Consider the following 27677-nt stretch of genomic DNA (forward strand, 5'->3'; position numbering starts at 1 on the left):
AAAATCTAACCTGCAACTTTAGGTTGTACATTTTTCTTCTGTCGACAAGTGATTTCTAGAATTCAGCTATTATGAATAATGCTGCTGTGAATATTAGCTTACAAGGCTTTTAAAAAACTTTTGAGTAGGTAGATCTCTGAGAGTTGAATTGTTGGGACAGAGGGCAAGATTATATTCTGATTTTTAAGAAACTGCCAAACTGTTTTCCAAGGTGGGTATACCATTTTATATCACCACCAGTTTTTCCACATTGTCACCAACGCTTGGTATGGTTGGTCTTTCAGGACAACCAGGAAGTCATTTGTTGGCAATGGAAAAATGGAATCTCTGTGAACCTAATTTTTAAAGGAATGGTATTACTTGTCTCTTTATTTTACAATATTGCCCTCAAGTTCAAAGAGATGGGAATTTCTGGGCAAGTGTTTTATCTTGTAAAACTGTTAATGGTGATTGTGTGCAGAAAAGATTTTTAGAAGTTGAATTTAACACATACCTGTCTCAGATGAAGATGAAAACGTCCAGAGTGTTAATAAAACGTGTTATTTTGTGATACAACTTGTTCCACCTGATTTTAGAGGCATATTTTTACTCCAGTTGTGAATTTTCCCCATATGCTAGGAGTTTTCTCCATATGCCTGTGTTGTACATTAAATTATCAGCCTGTTTAACAATGACAGAATATAATGGTTTGCATATGGTTGGGCACGTTTTTCTTCTCCACTCAAACTTGGATGTTCTGGTAAATGTCTGTCTGTGACTTTGTTTTCAAATGCCTGTGGGTGGCCTCTTTTCTGGACCAGGGTGTATGTGTTCTTTTCGAATAGAATGGAAGCAGAAAGTTTGAGGGCCGAGAGAAACCATCCAGAACAATCTATGTAAAAAATATCCATTGCACCAGTTTTACTTTGCAAGTCTGATTCTATGAAAATTGCCTGTTAACACTTTTTCAGAGAACAAAGCAGGTGTTTTGAACGCATTTCCCTTCCTATCTGGGGAAGACACTGTTTAGGAAAACTGGTCAGGGGGCTCTGGATTGGAAATCAGGGCTGGATTTTTAAGATTTGTTTATCAGCAGCTCTTCACACCTGTTGAGAAAGACCTTTGGACTAAGGAAGTTGAATTGTGTGTTTGATCATGTAGGCAGGACTGTGTCAACAAAAAGCTTGGTAATACTTTCAAATGAGAAGGTTCAAAAAGAGCCACAGCAAAACTCAGGAGAAAGAAACGGCACACTGTGTAGCCTCTGGGAGTCGGGAGGTTTATATTAATCCTTGTGACAATTTATATTAATTCAGTAATGTTTCATAACAGAATCTTAATTCATATAAATAGACAATTTTGAGGCTTGAGAAACAGACGTGAAATCTTTTTTGATCAAAGCAATGCAGGTGGTAGTCATAGCAAACAGAAAGCTTTGGACTCAGCATTCTGGGATGGAGGTCCACTGTGATTATTTTATGGTTTTACCTAATGAGTAAAAGCTCTTGTGTTATGACCTTGAAAGTTTGCATTTGAGTGTGTGTTTGCGTGCTTAGTCGTGTCTGACTCTCTGTGATCCCATGGACTGTAGCCTACCAGGCTCCTCTGTCCATGGGATTTTCCAGGCAAGAACACTGGAGTGGGTTGCCATTTCCTACTCCAGGGGATCTTCCCGACCCAGGGATTGAACCAGAGTCTGCCAAGTCTCCTGCATTGGCAGGTGGATTCTTTACATGTAGGTATTTGAAAGCTTTCAGTGTTGCAGTATCTTGACCTGTGAATTTTAAAAAGGCTGAAAAAGTAGTTAAGACCCTTGGAAATCTCTATCTAGAACATTACGAATACTGCAGTTTTGGTGTGAAATGGTATTTGAAAGAGCAGTCTTAGAGATGCCTGCAGTAAATGTTCTTCTTGGAAAACAACTGTTTGCTAATAAAGAAATCAGGACTGCCCAGCAGTTGCGTCCTTCTTTTTGGATGTTACCAGTATCTCAAGCTGAAGTGGGAATCGGAGCTTCCCGACTGACTTGTGCGGGGATGGGAACTCGGCCCTGTTGGTGTTACCTGTGTCCTTTATATAAGGTGGTCTTTAGGATTTGTAAAGAAACCCCTCATACTCACTTTGGATGCTCTTTTCCATCTTCATTATGGAAAATTTCAACCCCTCCGTGGAAGGAAGGTTGAAGTTGGGAGTTAACAGCTTAGAATTTCCACACTAAAGAGAAAGGGGATGCCCATTGTGGGGGGTCCTTTTATAGAGTGGCAGTAGGGATGCTGGGGGAACTCTATAATCCATAAGAGGAATAGGAGCTGGTGGTGTTTCAACCTGGGGCTCCAGTCACCTTGATCGTCTTGGTGGAAATGCTTGGAGAATCTCACGAATGGGTGGCCCCATCTTTGGGTCCCCCTCCTCCCAGATTCCTGAGGTCTAGCTTGCTGGCCCTAAATACTTTCATCGAACTCAGGGTTGATTTCCTGGGGACCCCAGGTCACAGTGGCGACAACAAGTGTTTTAGATCCTGGCTGGTGTATTTTAAACAGAGTTGTCTTTGGCACTGAAGGAGTAACTTGTAAGTTGGATTTTTATGTCTTAAAATTTTCCCTTGTAGTAGGAGTTGTGTGTGATAACTGGACTCTTAAAGTGACCTTTGTGTGCTGGTATGTTTTAGTTGTTTTCTGACCTACTAGTGCATTTTATTTATTCATGAATTACTTTAAGGAGACAAATCGTGTGATGTGTGGAAAGAACATGGAATAAGGAATTGGAAAGATTTGAGACCTGGTTTGGTCATTAGCTGTGTGACTTTAGATAAGGACTTAAGCTCTGAACTTGAGTTTCAGGGCAAGGATTCCTATCTTACCAAAGGTTAAGTTAGTATCAGTGTTATTGAGGCTCTTAGCACATGATTGGGACACCTCATGGACACCCCATTACTGGAAGCTACTGTTTATGTTAGTAATAACATAATTTAAAGTAGCATAAAGTGCTGAGTATACTTAGTTCACTTCTACATTGTTTATCCCCTTCCATCTCTGTGTTGAGATCAGTAGTAGTCCCTTACATGAGAAGTTAAATGTATAACCAATATATTTGAATATTTCATCTAACATCTCAAAACAAATTAATAAGCAGATCAATGAAATGAGGTTGAAAATTCTAGTAAAAGGAGCTTTAAGTACTATTAATGTATCAAATGATAATTTTGGTGTGTTTCCACTGTTTCATTTTTGTTGGAGTTGATGAAATTGAGCAGAGTAGAAATAATACGAGATACTAAAGTGATTGCAGCACATTGGGTATACATTAAGTCATAAAAGTAATTCTTTTTTTTAAATTAGTTCAGTTTAGTTGCTCAGTCGTGTCCGACTCTTTGTGACCCCATGGACTGTGGCATGCCAGGCCTCCCTGTTCATCACCAACTCCCAGAGTTTACCCAAACTCATGTCCATTGAGTCGGTGATGCCATCCAACCATCTCATCCTCTGTTGTCCCCTTCTCCTCCTTGCCCTCAATCTTTCCCAGCATCAGGGTCTTTTCCAATGAGTCAGCTCTTCGCATCAGGTAGCCAAAGTATTGGAGTTTCAGCTTCAACATCAGTCCTTCCAGTGAATATTCAGGACTGATTTCCTTTAGGACGGACTAGTTGGATCTCCTTGCAGTCCAAGGGACTCTCAAGAGTCTTCTCGAACACCACAGTTGCATCAATTCTTCGGCACTCAGCTTTCTTTACAGACCAACTCTCACATCCATACGTGACTACTGGAAAAATTTTAAGTATTTTTTAATTGAAGTGTAGTTGATGTAGATGATTGAGTTAGTTTCAGGTGTACAGTTTAGTAGTTCAGTATTTTTGCAGATTATATGCCATTGCAGATTAATGGGTATAATGCATGATATGGATATAATTCCCTATGCTGTAGAGTATATCCTTTTTGCTTATCTGTTTTATGTAGCAATTTGTGTTTGTTAATCCCACACCCCTAATGTGTCCCTCTTCCCTCCTTTTTCCCTTCGGTAACCATTAGTCTGTTTTCCATGCCTGTGAGTCTGTTTCTATTTTGCATATACATTTGTTTGTATTATTTTTTTTAGACTCCATATATAAGTAATATCATACAGTATTTGTCTTTCTCTGACTTTACTAAACATAATTCCTCTAGGTCCATCCACATTGCTGCAAATGGCAGTATTTCATTATTTTTTATGACTGAGTAATTTTCATGTATCTATACATCACATCTTCTTTATCCAGTTGTCTGATGGGCACTTGGGTTGCTTTCCGGTCTTGGCTGCTGTACATAGTGCTGCTGTGAACACTGAGGTGCATGTATCTTTTGGAACTAATGTTTTTTTCTTTTCTGGATATATACTCAGGAGTGGAATTACTGGATTATGTGGTAGTTCCACTTTAGTTTTTTAAGGAAACTTCATACTGTTTGCATAGTGGCTGCACAAATTTACATTCCCATCACCATATATAACAATTGCCATAAAGGTAACTGTTTATAATTTGAATGACCAGTGAACACCCAGTAATTTCTGCAAACATTTTTATCACTTGTCCTTGAAAACAAACCGTTTTCATGTTGGGAAATCAAAGAAAGAGGAAATTCAGCATTGGAAAGCTAAGTATTTTGATTGTCATTTCATTTATCCAGTGGGGAAGTAAAAAAAGAGAAATAAAATCGATGCCAAAACATTTTGCCCTAGATTAAAACAGTAGGTTCTAGAAGTTGCTATCTCTCGGGCTGTAATTCCAACCTTTGGGGTGCATTTGTTATCTGGTGGAATCCTGCCAAAATTCATACCAGTGGGACTGAGTTGTAATACTTACTAAAACGGAATCCCTCTTTTGGAGAGGTCAGTGGATTTTACATAAGGAGGAAGTCCGTGCCCTCCAAGTGGGCCAGTGCATGGGGCTTGGATTCGGGAAGTTGGAGCCTGGACGTCCTGTAGAATTCTGAATTTGGGGCGAAGCAGTGTGGTGACCTGATTAAACTTGCAGTTTCTTCATGTGAGATGCTGGGCAAGCTACCTCTGGATCTCCACTTCTCCATCTATACAATGGGATGATAATGACGCTTGCCTCAAAGGGTGTGTGTGAATGAAATGAGATAATCCACAGAAATCAGTTGCATTTTAGTGCGATTTTCTCTATCCTTTTCTTCTTCTGTCTTGTGGGGCTCTCAGTCACACTGTATATATGTAAGGCTGTGGGTATATCTGGGCTTCCCTGCTGGCTCAGATGGTAAAGAATCCACTGGCAACGCAGGAGACCTGGGTTCAGTCCCTGTGTCAGGAAGATCCCCTGGAGAAGGAAATGGCAACCTACTCCAGTATCCTTGCCTGGAAAATCCTGTGGACAGGAGGAGCCTGGAGGGCTGCTCACAAAGAGTCGGACACGGCTGCTCAACTAACACACAAGGCTGTGGGTGATGCTTTCTTTGAAGCTTCATTCCTTGCTTATTTGAGAAAGATATTTGCTTTTCAAAAAGTGATTTTTAAGGAATTTAGTTAAGTATAGTAATTTTCTGGGTGGTGTTTTGCCTCAAAGTACAGTTCCAACACATAGTTATATTTTGTCTGTTTTATTTACAGGGAACGCGGGTCTGGCTGAGAGAAAATGGCCAGCATTTCCCCAGTACTGTAAATTCCTGCGCGGAGGGCGTTGTGGTCTTCCAGACGGACTATGGTCAGGTGAGCAGAGAGCCTGCAGCTTCGAACCAGCCGTGTTCGCTTCCTCGGGGGGCCCTGAGTAAGGGCACGTGTGTCCACTCCCCACCCCCTCAGGCCCGAGGCATCTTTTCTCAGTGATGAAACAGAGTCCTAAAAAGAATGTGTGATCCACACCTCGAGTGTGTGAGAGACACAGTAAAAAATTCTCCCAAATGGAATGCAAAGTGTCCCAACCAGGACAGGACAGAACACTGCCCTCGGCTGGTTTCCTTCCTGGGAATCAGGACGAAGCAGGAGCATAGGGTGGTAACTGGTTTCATGGCCACCTTCCCTTCAAGTTTGTAAACTTGGCTAGTGTTGGGAGTACTGGTCTGCCAGTGAGACTGTAGCGGTGCCCTGGTCCCTCTAAAGACAGGATGGAGCAAACCGCGTCTCATGAGCCTCCTTATCCACCTTGTGAAGCAACTGAAGAAGCTCCTCTGTCTGTAGGAACCACTGCTCTAGGGTGCCCATTCTTTAGTGTAAAACAAGTGAGAATGACTGAGAACGAATTCTTGAATCTACAAACTGGCCCATTGATTGTATTTGGACAGTTGAAAAGGAGCCTAGCTTCTCCATTTTATAAGGAAACCAATTTACAATAAAAGAAAACAAAAACCTGAAGTCCAGGTGGTTCAGTAGTAAAGAATGGGCCTACCAATGCAGGAGACACAAGAGATGCAAGTTGGATCCCTGGGTCGGGAAGATCCCCTGGAGTAGGAAGTGGCAACTTGTTCCGGTTTTCTTGCCTGGGAAATCCCATGGACAGAGGAGCCTGGTGGGCTACCGTCCATGGGGTCATAAAGAATCAGACACGACTGAATGACTGAGTGCACACACAGACACATATATAGTTAATTTACAATGTTGTGTTAGTTTCAGGTATACAGCAAAGTGATTCAGTTATATGTAAATACGTATATATATATTTCAAATTCTTTTCCCTTATAGATTATTAGCAGGCATTGAATACAGTTCCTTGTGCTATACAGTATGTGCTTATTGTTTATTTCATATATAGTACTTTGTTAATCCTGAAGGAAACCAATTTTAATATTATACAAGTGGGTCCCTCCTTCAGAGGCACGTTAAAATTTAAGACATAAAGAAACGAAAGGAGGTTGTGTGCCAGTATTTAAAATTCATAGTTTCTGAATTTTGTTGGCGAGTTGCTTTGAGAACAGACGCTTCAAGGTCAGTGTTCTGTAGTGTGCGGCTGATGGGCTCCTTGGCTGTCGAGACCTTGAGCAGAGATGAGCCTCTTGGTCGTACACTCCTCATTTCTTGGCTTGATAAGCAATGATGTTTCTGGGCTGTTTGGCAGTTTCTCAGTTCCTTTTTCATCTGAGCATCTTGAATGCTCTTCAGGATTTATCTGGTGGTGACGACGCAGGTGTGATATGCAGATACAGAGTAGAGTTGCTGGGGGCAGGGAGAGGGGGCCGAAGAGACCACCTGTCTTACAGCCACCGCTGCACAGTCGGGGCTCTTTCTCATCAGGTTCTCAGGTAGGGTGATGTGATCTATAAACTAAGGACCAAGAGACCTGGCCAGCATTTTTGTGTCTTGCCTTCTCCCTTTCCCCGGATGAGAATTCAGCTCCTTTCAGTCCTTGTACATACTTCTCAAGATGATGGAAAAAGACAGAATAACTTAAGCAGTGTATCTGACCTGACAGAGCTTAGTGGAATTCTTTTTTTTTCCAACTTACTTTTAATCCCAAAGATACTTTATTTCCTACCCCCCACCTTTTTCCTCTTAAAAAATTGTAATGCAAAGCACATAATGTTAAAACTCCCATTTTAACCGTGTTGAAGTGTACCGTTCAGTAGCTGCAGAGTGCATTTCCGTTGTTGGGCAGTAGGTCTCTTGAACTTTTCCACCTTGTGATAATCTACTGAGACAGTGTATCCAACAAACGCGTAATTCCCCCAGTCCTTGGTAACCACCTTTCTGCTTTCTGTCTCTGTAATTTTGATTCTTTTCAATACTTATGTGAGTGCAATCATAGTTTTTGTCCTTTTGTGTTATTGGCTTGTTTTATTTAACGTAGCATCCTCAATATTCCAAAGATGCTCTTGATTCCTATTGAACTCCACTTTGCTCAGCAGAGGCTTCTTGCACAGCATTTCTAACAGCCTCTAAGCTTACCGCCTGTATCAGCAGTTGGTGTTGTGTGACACTGTTGCCAGCTGGTCGATGGGTAGCCCTCAGCATTGAAAGGGATGGTCAAGCCAGCAGTTTTGTTCCCTCTTGACTTGTATTTATGGACCGTGGGTTTCAGAAAGAACTAAACCAGAAAAGTATATACTTAAACATGAAAGCAACTCCCAACCTGGGAGTCTTTAATCGGTCATCCACCCATGGTCTTATGTTGTCTGCTCTGTCATTCCCAAGTGTAACAACTGTAATTAACTTGGTTACCCATGTAGGAAATGATTTGGAATATGAGGAAAGTGAGACAGGTTAGAAACATGTGGATCTGACGTGGCTCGAGAGCTGGCAGTGGCCGAAAGACTTCTTGTTTCTTTTTCTTCTGACCTACTTCTTCCTACCCTGACAGCACAGTTTCACAGCAGAACGTAACAGGCATAACCACCAAGGATTATGACCAACCTAGATAGCATATTGAAAAGCAGAGACATTACTTTGCTAACAAAGATCTGTCTAGTCAAGGCTATGGTTTTTCCTGTGGTCATGTATGGATGTGAGAGTTGGGCTGTGAAGGCTGAGTGCCAAAGAATTGATGCTTTTGAACTGTGGTGTTGGAGAAGACTCTTGAGAGTCCCTTGACTGCAAGGAGATCCAACCAGTCCATGCTGAAGGACATTGGCCCTGGGATTTCTTTGGAAAGAATGATGCTAAAGCTGAAACTCCAGTACTTTGGCCACCTCATGCGAAGAGTTGACTCATTGGAAAAGACTCTGATGCTGGGAGGCATTGGGGGCAGGAGAAGAAGGGGACAACAGAGGATGAGGTGGCTGGATGGCATCACTGACTCGATGGACGTGAGTCTGAGTGAATTCCGGGAGTTGGTGATGGACAGGGAGGCCTGGCGTGCTGCGATTCATGGGGTCGCAAAGAGTAGGACATGACTGAGCGACTGAACTGAATTGAACCTGGTCCTGGCACCCAGGCCCAGCACACCCACTGTTTATCTGAACAGAGAATCTTGAGGGAATCAGGTCAGAGATGAAGAGCACGGCCTTGTCCTGGTCAAACACGTGGTAACTTTTACAGTACCGGCCAATTTCAGACCAATTTGGTTATGTTATTATTAAGATATTGGTGTTTCAGAGGGAAAGGGAGGGTGGGGAGTTATTTTATGGGTCCAGAGTTCTGGTTTCAGTAAATGAAAATGTTCTGAAGATGAACCATGGTGTTGGTCATGATGTGAATGTACTTACTGCCATTGAAAGGTACACTTAAAAGTGATTACAAAGAGTTTGACACTCAAATCCTCTACAAAGAGCTTTTGTGAGGTGCCCTCTTTACTTTGAGAAATAAAGTATCATTTAGAAAAGACATTATTCAGCCTTGTATTAACTTAGTGCTGGTTTTTAAATGCTTTCAAAGGTAGCCCTTATGGCAGAAAGTGAAGAGGAACTAAAAAGCCTCTTGATGAAAGTGAAAGAGGAGAGTGAAAAAGTTGGCTTAAAGCTCAACATTCACAAAACGAAGATCATGGCATCTGGTTCCATCACTTCATGGGGAATTAGATGGGGAAACAGTGGAAACACTGTCAGACTTTATTTTTTGGAGCTCCAAAATCACTGCAGATGGTGACTGCAGCCATGAAATTAAAAGACGCTGCTTACTCCTTGGAAGGAAAGTTATGACCAATCTAGATAGCATATTAAAAAGCAGAGATGACTTTGCCAACAAAGATCTGTCTAGTCAAGGCTATGGTTTTTCCTGTGGTCATGTATGGATGTGAGAGTTGGACTGTGAAGAAGGCTGAACGCTGAAGAATTGATGCTTTTGAACTGTGGTGTTGGAGAAGACTCTTGAGAGTCCCTTGGACTGCAAGGAGATCCAACCAGTCCATCCTAAAGGAGACCAGTCCTAGGTGTTCATTGGAAGGACTGATGCTGAGGCTGAAAGTCCAGTACTTTTGCCACCTCATGCGAAGAGTTGACTCATTGGAAAAGACCATGATGCTGGGAGGGATTGGGGGCAGGAAGAGAAGGGGATGACAGAGGATGAGATGGCTAGATGGCATCACCGACTTGATGCACATGAGTTTGAGTAAACTCCGGGAATTGGTGATAGACAGGGAGGCCTGGCGTGCTGCGATTCATGGGGTCGCAAACAGTCGGACGTGACTGAACTGAACTGAAAGATTGCTTAGGGCTTCTCTAGTGACTCAGATGGTAAAGAATCGGCCTGCAATGAAGGAGGACCCAGGTTCGATCGCTGGGTTTGGAAGACCCCGTGGAGAAGGAAATGACAACCCACTCCAGTATTCTTGCCTGGAGAATCCCATGGACAGAGGAGCCTGGCAGACTAGTCCATGGGATTACGAAAGAATTGGACATGGCTGAGCAATTAATGCAAAGGACACCCGGCTAAAAGAGAAAGAATGCTAGAGAATGTTACAAGGTTTAGCAGTTATTCTTGGGATTAGACCCTCACAGTTTTAAGTATTGGCATGTTGTAAACAAGTCTTTTAAAGGTAATTAAAAGCAGTTTGCTTTCCTGATGGCTCAATGGTTAAGAATCCACCTGCCAAGCAGGAGACATGGTTTCAATACCTGGGTCGGGAAAATCTCCCAGAGGAGAGCATGGCAACCCACTCCAGTACTCTTGCCTGGAGAACCCATGGACAGAGGAGCCTGGCATGCTACGGTCCATGGGGTCTCAAAAGAGTCAGATACGACTTAGCGACTAAACAACAACACAAAGGCAGTGTGGTTAGGGATCACGTCACGGATAAGCCACAGGACGGATGAAGGACATCAGCCATGCTAGTATCAGGAGAATGGCTGCTTGTGGTTGGGATGCATTTTTATAGGGACAGAATCATATGCAGGCTTTTTAAAGTGCTGTGCGTTCAACATCTTTAACCAAAGTGATGATGATGAATTCTAGAAACCTGTTAGGTGATTCAGCAAGGGGTTCTGGTGATGACAAAAACACTGATACATGGGTGAGAAGAGGCTGAACAAAATTATTTCATGAAATTTGTGTGGAAGAGCGGATTATTTCTAAGTCAGGTCTCTGTGAGGTTAAAAGGCAATGTGCAACTAAATTAATAAATCTATATATTATAAAAATTCACAAATGGGTCCCTAAAATGGGATCCCAGGGCCGTGGGGTGCAGAGGAGTTAATGCTGTATTGTTTTTGGTGAGAGCCCTGAAGGGCCTGTTTCCTTCTTCCATTCAGCACAATCTGGAATTCCATCCCCTGCCAAAATTTAAATAAATTTTAAATTAAAAAGATACCAGTGTTTGATCAAATGGTAATAGGTAAAAGCTATCTCATGGGTATTTTCTGTATCTTTATGCTACCGAAATATGACCTCTCAGAATCCATGAACAGCTTTCAGACTGTTAGCTGAGTCTCCTTTGGTTTAGAGCAGTGCCTCCCAAACCTTACATACAGGAATCACCTGGGGGTCTTGTTTCTGATGCAGATTCTGGTTGGCAGGTCCGGGGTGGGGGCGGCGGGGGTTGGTAGTGCTGAGAGTCTGCGTTTTCACCAGCTTTCTGGTGGTGTGGGTGCCGCTGGTCCGTGGTCCACATTTGGAGTGGATTTACGAGACGTTGCGGCGAACTGCCTTAGAGTCTTCGCTTCTCCAGTGAGGAGTGGGACGTGCTCTTTCCTCCTACATCAGGAGTTTCCAGCCTCTGGGTCATGGACTGGTACTGACTCGTGGCCTGTTAGAAGCTGGGCCGCATAGCAGGTGAGTGGTGGGTGACTGAGTGACGCTTCAGTTTTATTGACAGCCACCCCCATGGCTTGCATTGCTGCCTGAGCCCGTGTGTGTTGTGTGTGTGTGTGCTGCTGTGCTGTGTGTGTGTGTGTGTGTGTGTGTGTGTGTGTGTGTGTGTGTGTGTGTGTGTGTGTGAATCACTCAGACCTGTCTGACCCTTTTCGACCCCATGGAGTATAGCCCACCAGGCTCCTCTGTCCATGGGATTTTCCAGGTAAGAATACTGGAGTGGGTTGCTGTTTCCTTCTCCAGGGGATCCTCCCAACCCAGGGATCAAACGCAGGGTCTCCTGCGTTACAGGCAAATTCTTCACCCTCTGAGTCCCCAGGGAAGCCTGTTTTCCCTATGTGCACCCCCTAATTCCAGCAGTTACTTCACCTGAAGTGTGACCTGGATTGTGCTGACTGCAGTGAAGTAATGCTCAGGTGGATTAAAGAGCAGTTTTCAAAATCCTGTTTTTGTGTTGGAAACCAAGCAGAGCCACAAGTAACTAAAATCCTGAAATGGGGCGGCGGGGCCGTGGGGTAGGTCGGAGATAATACTGTGTTCTTTCGGTAAGAGCCCTGGAGGGCCTTGTTTTCTTCTTTCATTCCGTCTCTTCAGATTTTGCACATGTGCTCAGTTCTATATTTTTTTCCCCTCAGGGAGATAACTTTTATATTAATCTAAAATCCCATCCCAGGCCAAAGCTTAAACTACTGTAGGTTGGTCCTGGGAATACAGAGGACCAAAGCGTTCCCAGTTGACTCATAACTTATGTTATACTCGCCGTGAAGTATTTGCAGATGGAGAAAGAAATGTGCGAGCGACATGCGAACATGCTGTGTTGAAAAAATGCATAGTTGTGGCCTCCGGAGGAGGAAGCACGTGGGCAGGTCAGCACGTGCTCCAGAAGTGAGCAAAGACTTGTCTGTTGGCACAGCACGCCTTGAGCAGAGATGTAGGAAAGAGCACCACGGGTCCCAGGTTCTATAGGGAGCAGATCTGGCTATAGGATCGACTCTGGTGAAGAGGACAGGATGGAAGCTGGCACTAAATGTGTGTCTTTCCCATAATGTTCACCAGGCATGGTGGGCAATCCAGGAAGCATCCTTTTGAAACAGTGTAGAATTTACTGATAACATCTTGATTAGATTTTTCACTTTGAGAGACAACTATTTTATGATATGTCCTGAAAAGAGCCTAATTTGAAAGCTCTGAAATAGCTTAGAGTGATAGCAGTTTACCTGATTAGATTTTAAGGGAAAGTTCTTTAAGTTGCCCTGGTCAACTTCAGGACTTTATAACTGTCTGCAACCATGCTGTTGGCTGTTTTGTTTGCCTTGTCCCTCTGTGGGGTCTTTTGAAATAGACTGGCTGGGGAATTTGTCATCCCAGTCGACAAGTAAATGCCCTACTCTGTGAAAGCGTGAAAGCGTTAATCACTCAGTTGTGTCTGACTCTTTGAGACCCCATGGACTGTAGGCCGCCAGGGTACTCTGTCCCTGGAATTCTCCAGGCAAGAGTACTGGGGTGGGTTGCCATGCCCTCCTCTGTGCCCTTCGCTTATTTGCAATATGTCGAAACAGAGTTGGTTTTAAATGTTGTTCTTCTCATTTTATTAATTGACAAAATGGCCGTTAGACTGACTGGTACTCTCAAGTTGTACCGCCTCCCTCAACCCCACGCAGATAGACTTCCTCAGGCCAGAGAGGAAACATCACCCGTGATTATTAATAATCACTTCTCCCATTTAACGCCATCTGTAACCTTTTCGGGTTTGACTTTCACTTTGACTTGTTGGAATTAATGCTGTGGGCCTCAGTTCAGTTCAATTGCTCAGTCAAGTCCGACTCTCTGAGACCCTATGGACTGCAGCACGCCAGGCCTCCCTGTCCATCACCAACTCCCGGAGTTTACCTAAACTCATCTCCATTGAGTTGGTGATGCCATCCAACAGTGGGCATCACTATGGGCCTAATTTTGTGAAATTTGATGATGAGTTAGTGTAGTGATTTTTTTCCTTGCATATTGTTTTGGTTATTTTTCATACAATTTCTGCTCTATGCAACTGCTTTTCTTTGCTTTTTCTCACTCCTTCACTTTGCCCGCATTGGTGCCCTTGAATGGCATCTGGATGTGGCAGCTTTGGGACCTCGCCACACCCTGTACGAGCCCTCTGTGTGGAGCAGGGGAATCTCCCTCAAGCCTGTGGAGGGCTGGGAACTTGACCATGGGACCCCCTAGCAAGTCTCCCATCTCACAGTCCAAATGTTAGCCTGAAGCTCCACTGATTGTTAGGAATTAGACAGCTCGTGCTCAGTGATTTCAGCTTGATGGAACAGGTCAGATCAGCTTTTGGAAGGGAAGTGATGGAGCCTCCATCTTTTAACTGAGTTAAGAGTTTGATCTGCAAAGAAGCTGGCTGCGCACGCGGGCCCCTGGGAGCCCAGGAACGCCCACCCTTGTCAGCAGCTGCAGAAGTGGCATTCCTGGCTTCGCAGGCAGAACCAGCTGTTGGCTGAGGCAGCTGCCGGGTAAAGACATCTTGCCCGCCAGCCCCCTCTCCGAGAGTGCCTGGGGAGTGAGTGAGCTGCAGTTGGCTTAGCATCCCCACGTCAGGTGGGGCCATCTGGGATGACCCCCAGGCAGCTCCAGAACCAACAAGGAGACAACTCAACTTAGGAAGATGCTGGAGAAGGAGCTTGGGGGACGTTAATGATGTAGAAGTAGTGTCTTTCAGATGCTTTCAGTGATGCTCAGAGCCGGAGTCTGGGACCACAGGACAGATTTCTTTCTGTGGCCGGCGCAGGACTCCCTTGCTTTTACATTATTTTTAAAAAACAAAATGTATATTCTGGCTCCTTCTCAACCTTTTCCCTCCTTTTTCATAAAGAGAAGCATTCTCATATTAATGCACTGATTTGGGGGAAGCTTTTGAGGAACTATTTTTATTTTCCTTGAAAGAAACGTATTTTCCCTCATCTTTTCCTCTCAAGCCTCCGGTGGCCCTTGAATTGCAGCCGGTGCTTTCGGCCAGATTAACTTGTGGGTGTGGTTGAACTGTGGGAAGTTGCCATCTCTGTAGGATGAAAGAGTTGAATATTTGCAGTTTTCTGCGGTTGACCCTAATAGTGTGGGGTGTGTATGTGTGCGCGCTTGTGCACACTCAGTCACGTCTGACTCTGCGACCACTCTGTTTGAGCCTAAGAGTGTGTGTGTGTGCATGCTCAGTCAGTCATGTCTGACTCTCTGTAACCCCATGGAGTGTAGCCCACCAGGCTCCTCTGTCCATGGAATTTTCTAGGCAAGGATACTGGAGTAGGTTGCCCTCTATTTTAACTGTGTGTTTTAGCTTATCAATGTGTTTGATTTAAAGATAGAATTTTTCTGATGACAGACAGTAAGTTGAACAAAGAAGGTTGTTTGTTTTTTTTTTTGCAGTCCAGTTGAGAGGCAAAGCATGTCCCTCAAAGGATATACAGCTCTGGCTTTTGGGCTTGAATTCTGTTGCATCTTGAATTCTGTTGTGGGTATGTGTATGTGTTAACAGCTGTGACATTTGTATTCCTTTTGGGTTTTCAGCTTTTGGGATGGGTGTCTAAAATATTTGCTACGATCTCTGCTACAAATGTCCAAATCTTAAAAAAAATTTTTCACCAGTTTTTAAGTTGAAGTACAATTAATTTACAATGTTGTGTTAATTTCAGATGTACAGCAAAGTAATTTATACATGTATAGATAGTATTCTTTTTCAGATTATTTTTGTAGATTATCCCAGATAGTGACTATTCAGCATATTGAATATATACTATATATATATTGAATATACACTATATATACATATATATACACTATATGCTATAGGTTGGCTATTTTATATAAAGTAGGGTATGTATAATGTGTTAATTCCAAGCTCCTAATTTATCCCTCCATGCTCCCCTTCAGTTCACTTCAGTTCAGTCGCTCGGTTGTGTCCGACTCTGCGACCCCATGAATCGCAGCATGCCAGGCCTCCCTGTCCATCACCAACTCCCGGAGTTCACTCAGATTCACGTCCATCGAGTCAGTGATGCCATCCAGCCATCTCATCCTCTGTCGTCCCCTTCTCCTCCTGCCCCCAATCCCTCCCAGCATCAGAGTCTTTTCCAATGAGTCAACTCTTCTCATGAGGTGGCCAAAGTACTGGAGTTTCAGCTTTAGCATCATTCCTTCCAAAGAAATCCCAGGGTTGATCTCCTTCAGCATGGACTGGTTGGATCTCCTTGCAGTCCAAGGGACTCTCAAGAGTCTTCTCCAATACCACAGTTCAAAAGCATCAATTCTTCGGCACTCAGCCTTCTTCACAGTCCAACTCTCACATCCATACATGACCACTAGAAAAACCATAGCCTTGACTAGATGGACCTTAGCTGGCAAAGTAGTGTCTCTGCTTTTGAATATACTATCTAGGTTGGTCATAACTTTTCTTCCAAGGAGTAAGCGTCTTTTAATTTCATGGCTGCAGTCACCATCTGCAGTGATTCTGGAGCCCCCAAAATAAAGTCTGACACTGTTTCCACTGGTTCCCCATCTATTTCCCATGAAGTGATGGGACCGGATGCCCTGATCTTCGTTTTCTGAATGTTGAGCTTTAGGCCAACTTTTTCACTCTCCACTTTCACTTTCGTCAAGAGACTTTTTAGTTCCTCTTCACTTTCTGCCTTAAGGGTGGTGTCATCTGCATATCTGAGGTTATTGATATTTCTTTCGGCAATCTTGATTCCAGCTTGTGTTTCTTCCAGCCCAGCATTTCTCATGATGTACTCTGCATAGAAGTTAAATAAGCAGGGTGACAATATATAGCCTTGACGTACTCCTTTTCCTATTTGGAACCAGTCTGTTGTTCCATGTCCAGTTCTAACTGTTGCTTCCTGAGCTGCATACAGATTTCTCAAGAGGCAGGTCAGATGGTCTGGTATTCCCATCTCTTTCAGAATTTTCCACAGTTTATTGTGATCCACACAGTCAAAGGCTTTGGCATAGTCAATAAAGCAGAAATAGATGTTTTTCTGGAACTCTCTTGCTTTTTCCATGATCCAGCGGATGTTGGCAATTTGATCTCTGGTTCCTCTGCCTTTTCTAAAACCAGCTTGAACATCAGGAAGTTCACACTTCATGTATTGCTGAAGCCTGGCTTGGAGAATCTTGAGCATTACTTTACTAGCATCTGAGATGAGTGCAATTGTGTGGTAGTTTGAGCATTCTTTGGCATTGCCTTTCTTTGAGATTGGAATGAAAACTGGCCTTTTCCAGTCCTGTGGCCACTGCTGAGTTTTCCAAATTTGCTGGCATATAGAGTGCAGCACTGTCACAGCATCGTCTTTCAGGATTTGAAACAGCTCAACTGGAATTCCATCACCTCCACTAGCTTTGTTTGTAGCGATGCTTTCCAAGGCCCACTTGACTTCACATTCCAGGTAACCATAAATTCCTTGTCTAAATCTGTGAGTCTGTTTGGTAAATAAGTTCATTTGTATCATTTGTTTTGTTTACTCCACATGACCATGATAGCTCTTGATTTTGTCTATCTCTGCCTGACTCCCAATAAATGTCTGACTTTGAGTTGAAGGAAAAATGGATGGATAAGTCTACAATTGATCTTTTGAACTGGAACTTGGGTTTTCTTGTGTATGTGTGTTTATTGTGGTAAATGTAAAGGTGACTCTTGGAACTGTTGTTGCATGTATGATTCAGTGGCTTTGATTACATTCATGATGTGTGCAACCATTACCACTATTTCCAAAACTTTTTCATCATCCTAAGCAGAAACTCTGTAACCAGTAAGCGCTAACTTCCTAAGCAATTTGTTTTTAACCTACTTTCCTCTTGGATACCTTTTTTGTGCTGCTCCTGGATATAAAAGTGCATTAGACATTCTGGTTTGTATTCCGTAAGGAATAGACACTGTCAGAAAGAACTGCTTTGTTTTGATGTGGTTTTTTTTTTTTTTAATTTTATTTTATATTGGAGTATAGTTTCTTTTGGGTCTTCCCTTGTAGCTCAGTTGGGAAAGAAATTGCCTGCCGTGCAGGAGATGTGGGTCCGATCCCTGGGTCAGGAAGATCCCCTGGAGAAGGAAATGGCACCCCACTCCAGTATTCTTGCCCGGAGAATCTCATGGACAGGGGAGCCTGGTGGGCCGCAGTCCATGGGGTCGCGAGAGTCGGACACGACTGAGCAACTACACCGCCAGCACCATAGGTGATTTACAGTGTTGGGCTGGTCTCGGGTGCACAGCAGAGTGATTCAGTTATGTGTGTACACGTGTCCGTCCTTGTTCAGATTCGCCTCCCGTTTAGGTTATTAGAGAATACTGAGCAGAGTTCCCTGTGCTATACAGTAGGCCCTTGTTGATTATGTTACATATAGTAGTGTGTTTACGTTAATCCCAAGAAAGAAGTGTTGTCGACTTAGCTCCAGAGTCCAAGGATGGAGAATTAGATGGTGACTGGAATCTGCTAACCCCCAAAGTCCGTTTGGCACTGAGCTTGTGATGTGTGCTCGGGGGTGGACAGCCCCCACCCCTGTGGTGGATGAAGGGCCCTTTTCAAGAGGAAGGTGGCTGCGCAGTCATCCAAAAAATGAGAGGGAAGAGGGAGGTGCTGGTGAGAAGTGGCAGAAAATTTTTAAAAAATCAGATGTATTTGGTTTCTTTTGTTAACTTCAGAATGGGTCCATCTGTTATTCTTGGAATTCACTGCCATAAAGGCAGTGCAGCTGTATTAAAAAGTCAGCATTGAGCTGGGAAGCTCTTAAATTCTCTGTGCTTTTCCCACATTTCGCTGTTTCATCCTGAAAATACCCGTCTCTGAGATGGATATTAAACACAAGCCCATGGAGTTTCTTAAAGTCAGAATATACTCCAGAGACTGAATGCCACTGGAGCTTTGTCTTGCTTACAGATCAAGTAAAATACAGTTTGTCCAACTGACTTGGTTTAGAGTGGGAAAGAAAAATGTTTTTAGGCCTGAAAACCATGTGATTGACTCTCTAGATCTCTTCCAAGAATCTGGTTTGGCATCTTGTGGCTCAAAGATGGAAAGTCAGATGTTTCCATTAATTTTTACTCTGGGAATATAGAAAAAAAAAAACAACAAAAAACAATGTCTGATTGTTGGTGCACTTAGCTCCAGGAAAAAAAAAAAGTGCATATTTGTAAATCTGCATAGCTCTGCTTAGACACTTGCTTTCTGTAACTTGGGAAGAGGTTGTCATTCATGCAGGCTGAGGGCTTGTATTTCCTTTTCGAGAACCTGGTTCCTGCAGAGATGCTTCTGGTCCTGCCCACCTGCACCCAGGGATGAACACTTAGACGAAGACCTTTCCACAGAGGCGTTTCCAACCTGTTTCCAAGAGGACCATTACCTTGACTTTTTATCTTTTTTTTTTTTTCTATGTCTCCTCAGCAAGCTTTCTGAGAATGGGAATCTGTCATTGCTGGGTCCTTAGCGCTTCGGGCTTTCTTGGTGGCTCAGATGGTAAAGGGTTTGCCTGCAGTGCAGGAGACCTGGGTTTGATCCCTGGGTCAGGAAGATCCCCTGGAGAAGGAAATGGCAACCCACTCCAGTATTCTTGCCTTGAGAATTCCATGGACAGAGGGGCCTGGTGGGCCACAGTCCATGGGGTTGCAAAGAGCTGGACACAACTGAGCAACTAACACTGTTTCACTTCAGCATCAGGGAGCAGAGCTGGCCCATGAAGACACTTGAATGCTGAATGCCTCTGAAGCTCTATTTGCAGTCAGCACGGAGCCAGTTAGGAGGACGCGTCATTAGAAGGATGTGTGCTCTGTTGAGGCTGTTATCATATTACATTTTAAGAAGGAAATCACAAGTCTGAAAGGACCGCAAGTGACAGAAGAAAAAACCTCCTTGTCAGAAGAGTCATGTTGGGAGTTTGGCTGGATTATTTCTGTCTTGGCCGCGTAAGAACCACCCTTAGGCTGTATAAGGCCAGAGCAAAATAAAGAGCCATTGAAAATAATTAAAAGGAATGACTTTTTCAAAGGAATTATTTTACTTGATAGACTCCAAAACCATATAACATGCACTTTTGTGTTTTGAGGAGGAGTGGTTGGCTGTTGAGTTTGGTTCAGAGTATTTTCCCACAGTTTGACATTTTGAAACCTGAGATGGTTCTAGGTATTTCAACATCTACAGTGAAATGGGACACAGCTCACAGTAACAAATACTATTAGGTACATTGGTGTTCTAATGAGTGTGAGTTGTATCAAGTGTCATACACCTTAGCTTGCCAAGGGTGCACACCATTTCCATTACCTGCCCTATTCCCAACATCTGAAAAATCCATCAGTAATGGCTCAGATGGTAAAGAATCTGCCTGCAATTTGGGAGAGCCAAGTGCAATCCCTGGGTCAGGACAGTCCCCTGGAGGAGGGAATGGCTACCCACTCCAGTATTCTTGTCAACAGAATGCCATGGACAGAGGAGCCTGGCAGGGCTACAGTCCATGGGGTCACATAAAATTGGGCATGATTGAGCAGCTAACACATACAAGACCTTAAGAAACCCTTGTCTCTGGGGCCTGTCTCCCTGCTCCTTTAAGTGAATCCAATTTATTTCTGACCTTTGCTTTCAGAGCAGCCTTTTGCCTTTCCCCTCAGCCTAGACCATTTGGACTGAACAGCCAGGCCCCTCCCTGTCTGGCACCCCCATTGGGTGCGTGGATGGGTAGGGAAGGGTTGGATCTCTGTAAACAGTATTTACTGGCCCCAGTGAGCCTCTAGTTGAACACACACACACACAATGATTTTGCAGGAAGGAGTAAATGGTTTCTGCCTAGGGTCATGACCTTCTGTGGCTCACTGTCCCCGGTTGGGTCAGCTTATTGACTTTTTCCTTTGTGGCTGTTTCTCGACTTTGGCCTCCTCTTTCTTCCCCGGGTTCGTTGAATGAGCCTCCTCTCCCCATTCCTTTGGCTTGATCTGTTTATTTGGACTCAAGCCTGACTCTGCCCTGCCTAGGCATCTCCTTTTCGGTCAACCTGTGGATTCCAGGCTCTGCTCTGGGCCGCTCAGCCGGCTTGTGCCTCTGTGAGCCCGTGGTATGTCCAGACCCTTTCTGCATTCCCCGGGATTCCTGGTCCTGTGACACGTGTGTCCAAGCAGAAACGGGCTGGCGTTTTGTACCGTTGGATCCATGGTCCCTTTCAGTGGTTTTGTACCATTGAATCTTTGGTTGCTTTCAATTTTGTAGATAGTTGAGGAACTCAGATTGCTCATACTTGAGGGTAAGGAGGATGGTGCCTTGCATTCTTGATACCTATGAATACTGAAAAAATAGTTTTCATTAATGTTGGATGCTAAGCTCAGACCAGGTGGTAACTTTGGAAGAGGCGATGTCGAAAACTGATTACATCAAAACTCAGTTTTGTTTATTTATTTATTTTTTTGAGGCTTAACTACTATACCTTTATTATAAGTATCATTCTGTGAAAAGTCCATGTGAAGATCTTGTTTGAAACCAAAAATAGTTCAGAAAATTATCTATGGCAGGCAGACATAGCACCATTGGATGCTGGGTGTAATTTCGATAGAAAATGCAGAGGCCATTTATTAGAACCAATTAAGGCAGTTGTTGGCTTGTGATGGAGGTGCAAATGCATTTGAGAAATTCATTTATGGGCCTGTTATTTGGAACTAGTTTTCTGAAAGACTCAGTAATCTGCACAGGGAATTGGTTTCTCAGTGTTCTACAGAGACCTGCGGTAGTACCTGCAATGCAAGGCTCAGGAGGGTGAGACAGACCTCTCCCGCACGAGCTCAGCTTCAGACATGTGCTGAGTTCTCCACCGCATTCTTCCCAAGGTCGCCTCCCTGGAGAGCTGTGGTAAATGGAGATACCCCACTTCTAAGCCATGTCCTCCTCACGAGGGTTGGCATTGAGGATGGGTAAAGGGGTGGTTTAGTTGCTCAGTCGTGTCCAACTCTTGCGACCCCATGGACTGTAGCCCACCAGGCTCCTCTGTCCAGGAGATTGCCCAGGCAAGAATACTGGAGTGGGTTGTCATTGGCAAGAATACTGGAATGGGTTGCCATTTCCTCCTCCCAGGGATCTTCCCAACCTGGGGATCAAACCCTGGTCTCCTGCACCCAGGCGGGTCTCCTGCATTGCAAGCGGATTCCTTACTGACTGAGCCACCAGGGGTTACAGGGGAGAGGGTGCTATTTCCTGGGAGACATCCCTCTGGCAGGCACCGTGCTGGAGCACATTCCTTCCGTTTGTTCTGTTCAGTCCTCATGACTCCTGTAAGAAGGCGTGGTCAGCTGTGTTCACTGACATGAAGGTGGAGCTTCCATGAAATAACATGTCCAAGAGCCGCGCTTGGTCGGTGATGAGTTGATAGAGGTGGGGTTTGGATCCAGACTTGATCGACTTTTTACTTGATGACGTTACTTCTTTAGGAGGAACGTGAGAGGGGATGGGGAGATGGTGTGTGATGGGGGTTGTTGCCTGTTGACTTTCTCAGGCCCTGTGCCTCCCCATCCTGGCTGTTCCCCGGGGTCATTTCTTTTCCCTCTTCAGTCCCCGGGGTTGACTATCCTTGGCTCCTTTCTGATCATGACCTTTGTGTTTTCTCTTGAAGTTGCTCTTCAAGATCGGTGGCTTATCAGACCACCTTCCCAGGTCCCTCCTTTGTGGTGGTTTTTTTGCTTTATTTGGTTTTATTGCTCCAGGGCAACAGAAGGGCGAGTGAACATTCCCATCTTTTTTTTTATTTTAACATTTCATCACCTTGTGTTCACTGTCTTGCTTTCAGGCTTCTGCTAGAGTGGTTCTCAGCCATGTGTGTGTCTGTGTGTGCACGCACACGCACCCTCACTCAGTCATGTCTAACTCTTTGTGACCCCATGGACTGTAGTCCAGCGGGCTCCTCTGTCCATGAAATTCTCCAGACGAGAATCCTGGAGTGGGTTTCCACTTCCTACTCCAGGGGATCTCAACCTTGCTCTTGTTCAGTTGCTAAGCTGTGTCGAACTCTCTGTGACCTCATGAACAACAGCACACCTGTCCTTCACTATCTCCTGGAGTTTGCTCAAATTCATGTCCATTGAGTCGGTGATGCTATCTAACCATCTTGTCCTCTGTTGCCCACCTTCTGCTTTTGCCATCAATCTTTCCGAGCATCAGGGTCTTTTCCAATGAGTCCAATAGCACTGGGAAGGCCAGGTCCTTCCAGGAGCCCTGACCTCACAGGGCAGGGAGCAGCCCGACAGGAAGGAGACAGCAAATGGTGTGGGAGGGGGTGGGCGGGATTTGTCTCACGCCACAATACCCACTGAGTCTGTGGTTCTCCACTTTCACCATGAACAGCATCATCCAGGAACCTTGTTAAGTCACAGACCCCTGGACTGCACGCAGAGTTGGGGATGCAGCAGATAAGAAGTGAGACCAAGGAAGCTGTATCTTTCACAAGGGCCCCGATGACTGTTTACAGCAGCTAGTCGAAGAATCACACAGAGACAGACACTGTACTAGCGTCTGCGACATTTAAACCCACATGTCACACTCAAACAGAGCATCTAACAAGAGGGTGAGACTAGAGAGGTAAAGACTCTTTGCATCAACCCCGACACACCGTATATTCACTGGGAAGCTTTTGCCAAGAGCCTTGGCCCTGCCCCCAAACCATGAACTGAGTCTCCCCTGGGACCCCTGGTGTGCTTTTAGGAAGCTTTCTGGATGCCACTTAATAATCAGGCAAGCTCACAAGTGTTTCATAGATTGAATGAACATCCTATCCATACAGTAGGAAAGTTGAAATTTGTTGAGAAGGCACAGCTTTTGCATTCTGAGCTTAGAAAGCTTGGCTCATATTATCCATGATTTCTAGGCTTTGATTTTTCTTGTACAGCTGCTTTTCTGGACACTTAGATGGTTTTGTGGAATGTCTCTGATGCCCTGTCTCTGTGAATTCAGTTCCTTCTGTCCGTCCACTCGTCCAGGGGGTCCCCAAGTGCATGGGTCTTCCTGTTTCTCTGGGAAATTGACCTGTTTTTGGTCTTCTCGGTCTTGACCTCTCTAGTCTCACCCTCTCATTAGATGCTCTGTTTGAGTGGAACGTGTGGGTTTAAATGTCACAGACGCTAGTATGGTGTCTGTCTGTGTGTGATTTTCAGACTAGCTGCTATAATCAGTCATCGGGGCCCTTGTGAAAGATACAGCTTCCGTGGTCACACTTCCAATCTGCTGCACCCCCAACTCTGCGTGTGGTCCAGGGGTCTGTGACTTAACAAGGTTCCTGGATGATGCTGTTCATGGTGAAAGTGGAGAACCACAGACTCGGTGGGTATTGTGGCGTGAGACAAATCCCGCCCACCCCCTCCTACACCATTTGCTGTCTCCTTCCTGTTGGGCTGCTCCCTGCCTTGTGAGGTCGGGGCTCCCGGGAGGACCTGGCCTTCTCAGTGCTATGACTCTGCAGACGGGTTTGATTCTTTCATGTTCTGCATCTTCCTCTTTTCTGCAGTCCGGCCTCCTTTTCTTTCCGTGTCTGGAACAGAACCCGGGGCTTTTAGAAGCACCTCTCCTTCTGGCAGTGAGATGCTGTGAAGGTGTCTCTGATTCGTATTGAGAGAAATCCCGGTAGTAAAGCAGTTTCCTGAAATCCCTCCACTGAGCTCCATGCATGGAAGCCATTAGTAATGGTCTTTGAGTTCAAACCACTCAGTTATGTTTCTAATGAAACCTTCCCTGTTTCTACCTCAAGGAAAGAGAAAGCGGGTTGGGGACTGAAGGAAGGATAAGACCCTGGGATGCAAGCAAAGACAGTGTCCCTTGAACGAGCTTCTTTTGTCCACCCCTCCAGCCCCACACGTGTCCTGTGGCTTGGACGACCCCACTCGGGCTGCATGAACGGCAGAGCAGTGGAGGGGTGTGTATGTTACAGCTGCCCCACCTTGGAGAGGAAGGGGGCTCATTTATAACTTCTGCATAAGAAGTGTCTGTTACTTAGAACTGCAGTGAAAGCATAAATGACTTCCAGCTTTTATTTCAGACTGATTGGGTAAGTCTGAATAAGAATTGGATAAGAATTCAAACTGCATGGGTACTTGGGAGGCATGTTGCTTAGAAGGGCGTGCCTAAGCTTTCTGAGATGACTGGTATGTTCAGTATATTACTCTGAGTTGTCAAGCTGTCCGTTTGTGCTGTGTGAACATTAAACCTTGGTGTTTTTCTAAAAAGTAACATCTAGCTTGTTTGAAGGCAGCTGTGTGCATTGAAGTTACATGTGTCACGAACACAGCATGACTGAACCAAGTAAAGTTGGTATAATTACTCTGTGTTGAACTAAAGCACAGTGGCAAACCACGGCCCGTGCTTACTGCCTATTTCCGTACAGCTTATGAGCTAAGAATGCTTTTTAAATTTTTAGATGTTTGGAGAAACATCAAAAGAATGATTTTTTTTAATGACACAAAGATGATAAAGAAAGTCGCATTTAATGAAGTCGTATTGGACACAGCCGTGCCCATTCATTGGTTTGTCTGAGACTGAGTTCCAGCCATAGCAGCACAGTCTGCGAGTCAGAAAGCCTGAAGTTAACCATCTGGTCCTTGGAAGGAAAACTTAGCTGATGGATCATTTTCCCCAGTTACTTCTGATGTGATGTTTTAGCACTTGCAGGAGGCCTTCTAGTGGATTCCAGTCCTGGCTACACATCAGAACCGCTGGAGGGACTAGTGATGGGGATGCTTGGGCCTCTGTGCCTTGCCCAGTGATACAGGGGAACCTGGAACCCAGTGGTACAGCTTCTCTGGAGGTGAGCTCAGGAAGCTGTACTTGAAACCAGTGCAGCCAGCCAGCAGGATTCTGTGAACCTCTATGTCTTAGACGGACCCATTGTTAAACCCCATCATTTAAAACATTAATTATTAATTATTTGGCTGCACTGGGTCTTGGTTGTGGGCTCTTTGTTGCATCATGCGAGATCTTTTGTCATGACACAGCGACTCTCCAGTTGTGGTGTGCGGTCTTCAGTAGTGCCAACATGTGGGCTTAGTTGCCCCATGGCACATGGGATCTTAGTTCCAGAGATCAAATCCACATCCCATTATTTGCATGGTAGGTTCTTAACCACGGGATTGCCAGGGAAGTCCTCAACCCCATCATTTAGAGAGGGCATCCCAGTGGCACGAGTGGTAAAGAGCCTGCCTGCCCATGCAGGGGACGCAGGACACATGACTGGGTCGGGAAGATCCCATGGAGGAGGAAATAGCAACCCACTCCAGTATTCTTGCCTGGGGAATTTCATGGACCGAGGAGCCTGACAGGGTACAGTTCACGGGGTTGCAAAGAGAGGGGCATGACTGAAGCGACTTAGCATGCATGCACGAAGGGAGATGCCGTCCCCAAAAGGACAAAGATCGACAGTGGTAAAACCCTTGTGTCCTGCTACCAAGACCCCTGCCTGTAGCGCGAAAGTAAGTGGAAGTGACTGGGTGAAAGTCACTCAGTTGTGTCTGACTCTTTGCGACCCCATGGACTGCTCAACCTGCCAGGCTTCTCTGTCCATGGGATTCTCCACGCAGGAATACTGGAATGAGCTGTCATTCCCTTCTCCAGAGGGTCTTTCCAACCCAGGGATTGAACCCGGGTCTCCTGCATTGCAGGTGGATTCTTTACCCTCTGAGCCACCTGTAGGTAGTTGATGCTCCGAACTGAACAGGCATCAGAATCCCCTGGAGACACTTACTAAATCACTGACTCCTAGGACTCAACCCAGAGTTTCTGGCTCAGCAAATCTCAGGTGCGGCCTGAAAATCTGCATTTCTAACAAGCTCTCAGGTGCTGCCAATGCCACTGGTCTGGCAGGCAAACTTGGAGGGCCAATGTGTAGGGCTTGGCAGGCTGTGTGTGGGTTTTTTTTTTCCTTTTAAAATCTCTGTTCTAAATAAAAACATCTAATACACAGACTTCCCCCAAAGCGTGTTTTTGAAAAGCTCAACGGTCACTCTCACAGTCCAGGTACCTTTTTTGATTCCCGCAGCCATAAAGGACTCATTCTTGAACAGTATCCTGGCAGAAGCTGTCTGCTGATCTTAGTTTTAAATACTAACACCTGTCAGTGGTTTTGTCTGTAACTGGTATTTTTTTTTTTTTTCTGGGTTTGTGGGGAGCCGCGCCCAGGCACAGCAAAAATAAGAGAAGTCTGTGTTGTGTGAAGCACATTTCCAAGGAAGGTTGAAGAATTTTCAAAAGGGAGTTGATTGTGCTCATACGCCTTCTGAGGTTGCTGTGTAAGTTGGAGAGTTAGTGCTTATTTTTAATATTGAAGGGCAGTTAAATTGTGAACTTACCATTTGCCGTACTAGGCAATTACAACGTATTGCCCTCATTTCCTTAGTGGGGTGCCCAAGCCGGAGAAGAAAGAGGGTGAGTCCATGCTTAGAAGATGCTGTTAGAACTCCCATGCTCTCCATAGTCTTAGCTTTAAGATGCTGTTTTAAACCACTGTCCATGCCATGCTGGCATAGGGAATATTGGACTGGTCACCAGAAAGGAGGCCTGTGCTGTGCTCAGTTGCTCAGTTATGTCCAACTCTGCAACTCCACGGGCTCTAGCCTGCCAGGCTTCTCTGTCCGTGGAGCTTTCTAGGCAAGAATACTGGAGTGGGTTGCCATTTCCTCCACCAGGGGATCTTCCTGACCCAGAAATCAAACCCGAGCCTCTTGTGTCTCCTGTGTTGGCAGGAGGATTCTTTACCACTGCACCACATGGGATAAGGCAAGCAGGGTACCAGGGAGCGAAGCATCACCCAGGGTTGCTGCAAGTGCTGGAGCTACCTTTGCCCGAGGCCCAGGATCGATTCATCCTTAAATTGTACGCATCAGACACCTGCCTCATCCTACTCCCAGTCCTGATCAGAACCTCAGAGCTTAAGCAAGGCTCCCTAAGAAAGGGGCTTCCCTGGTGGCTCAGTGATAAAGAATCTGCCTGCCAATGCAAGAGATGCAGGTTTGATCTGTGGGTTGGGAAGATCCCCTGGAAAAGGAAATGGCAACC

The 27677-nt window shown here is 44.9% G+C and overlaps 1 protein-coding gene across 1 annotated transcript in view; it reads left to right on the top strand.

Moving 5' to 3' along the window:
* Window positions 1-27677, top strand: part of MYO10 (myosin X) — a 261210-nt gene that overhangs the window by 49335 nt on the left and 184198 nt on the right. The window contains 1 exon segment of the mRNA XM_018065535.1: window positions 5578-5676. Within this exon segment, the coding sequence (XP_017921024.1) occupies window positions 5578-5676 (99 nt within the window).

The sequence above is a fragment of the Capra hircus genome, chromosome 20 (genome assembly GCF_001704415.2).
Source record: "Capra hircus breed San Clemente chromosome 20, ASM170441v1, whole genome shotgun sequence".
Lineage (NCBI taxonomy): Eukaryota > Metazoa > Chordata > Mammalia > Artiodactyla > Bovidae > Capra > Capra hircus.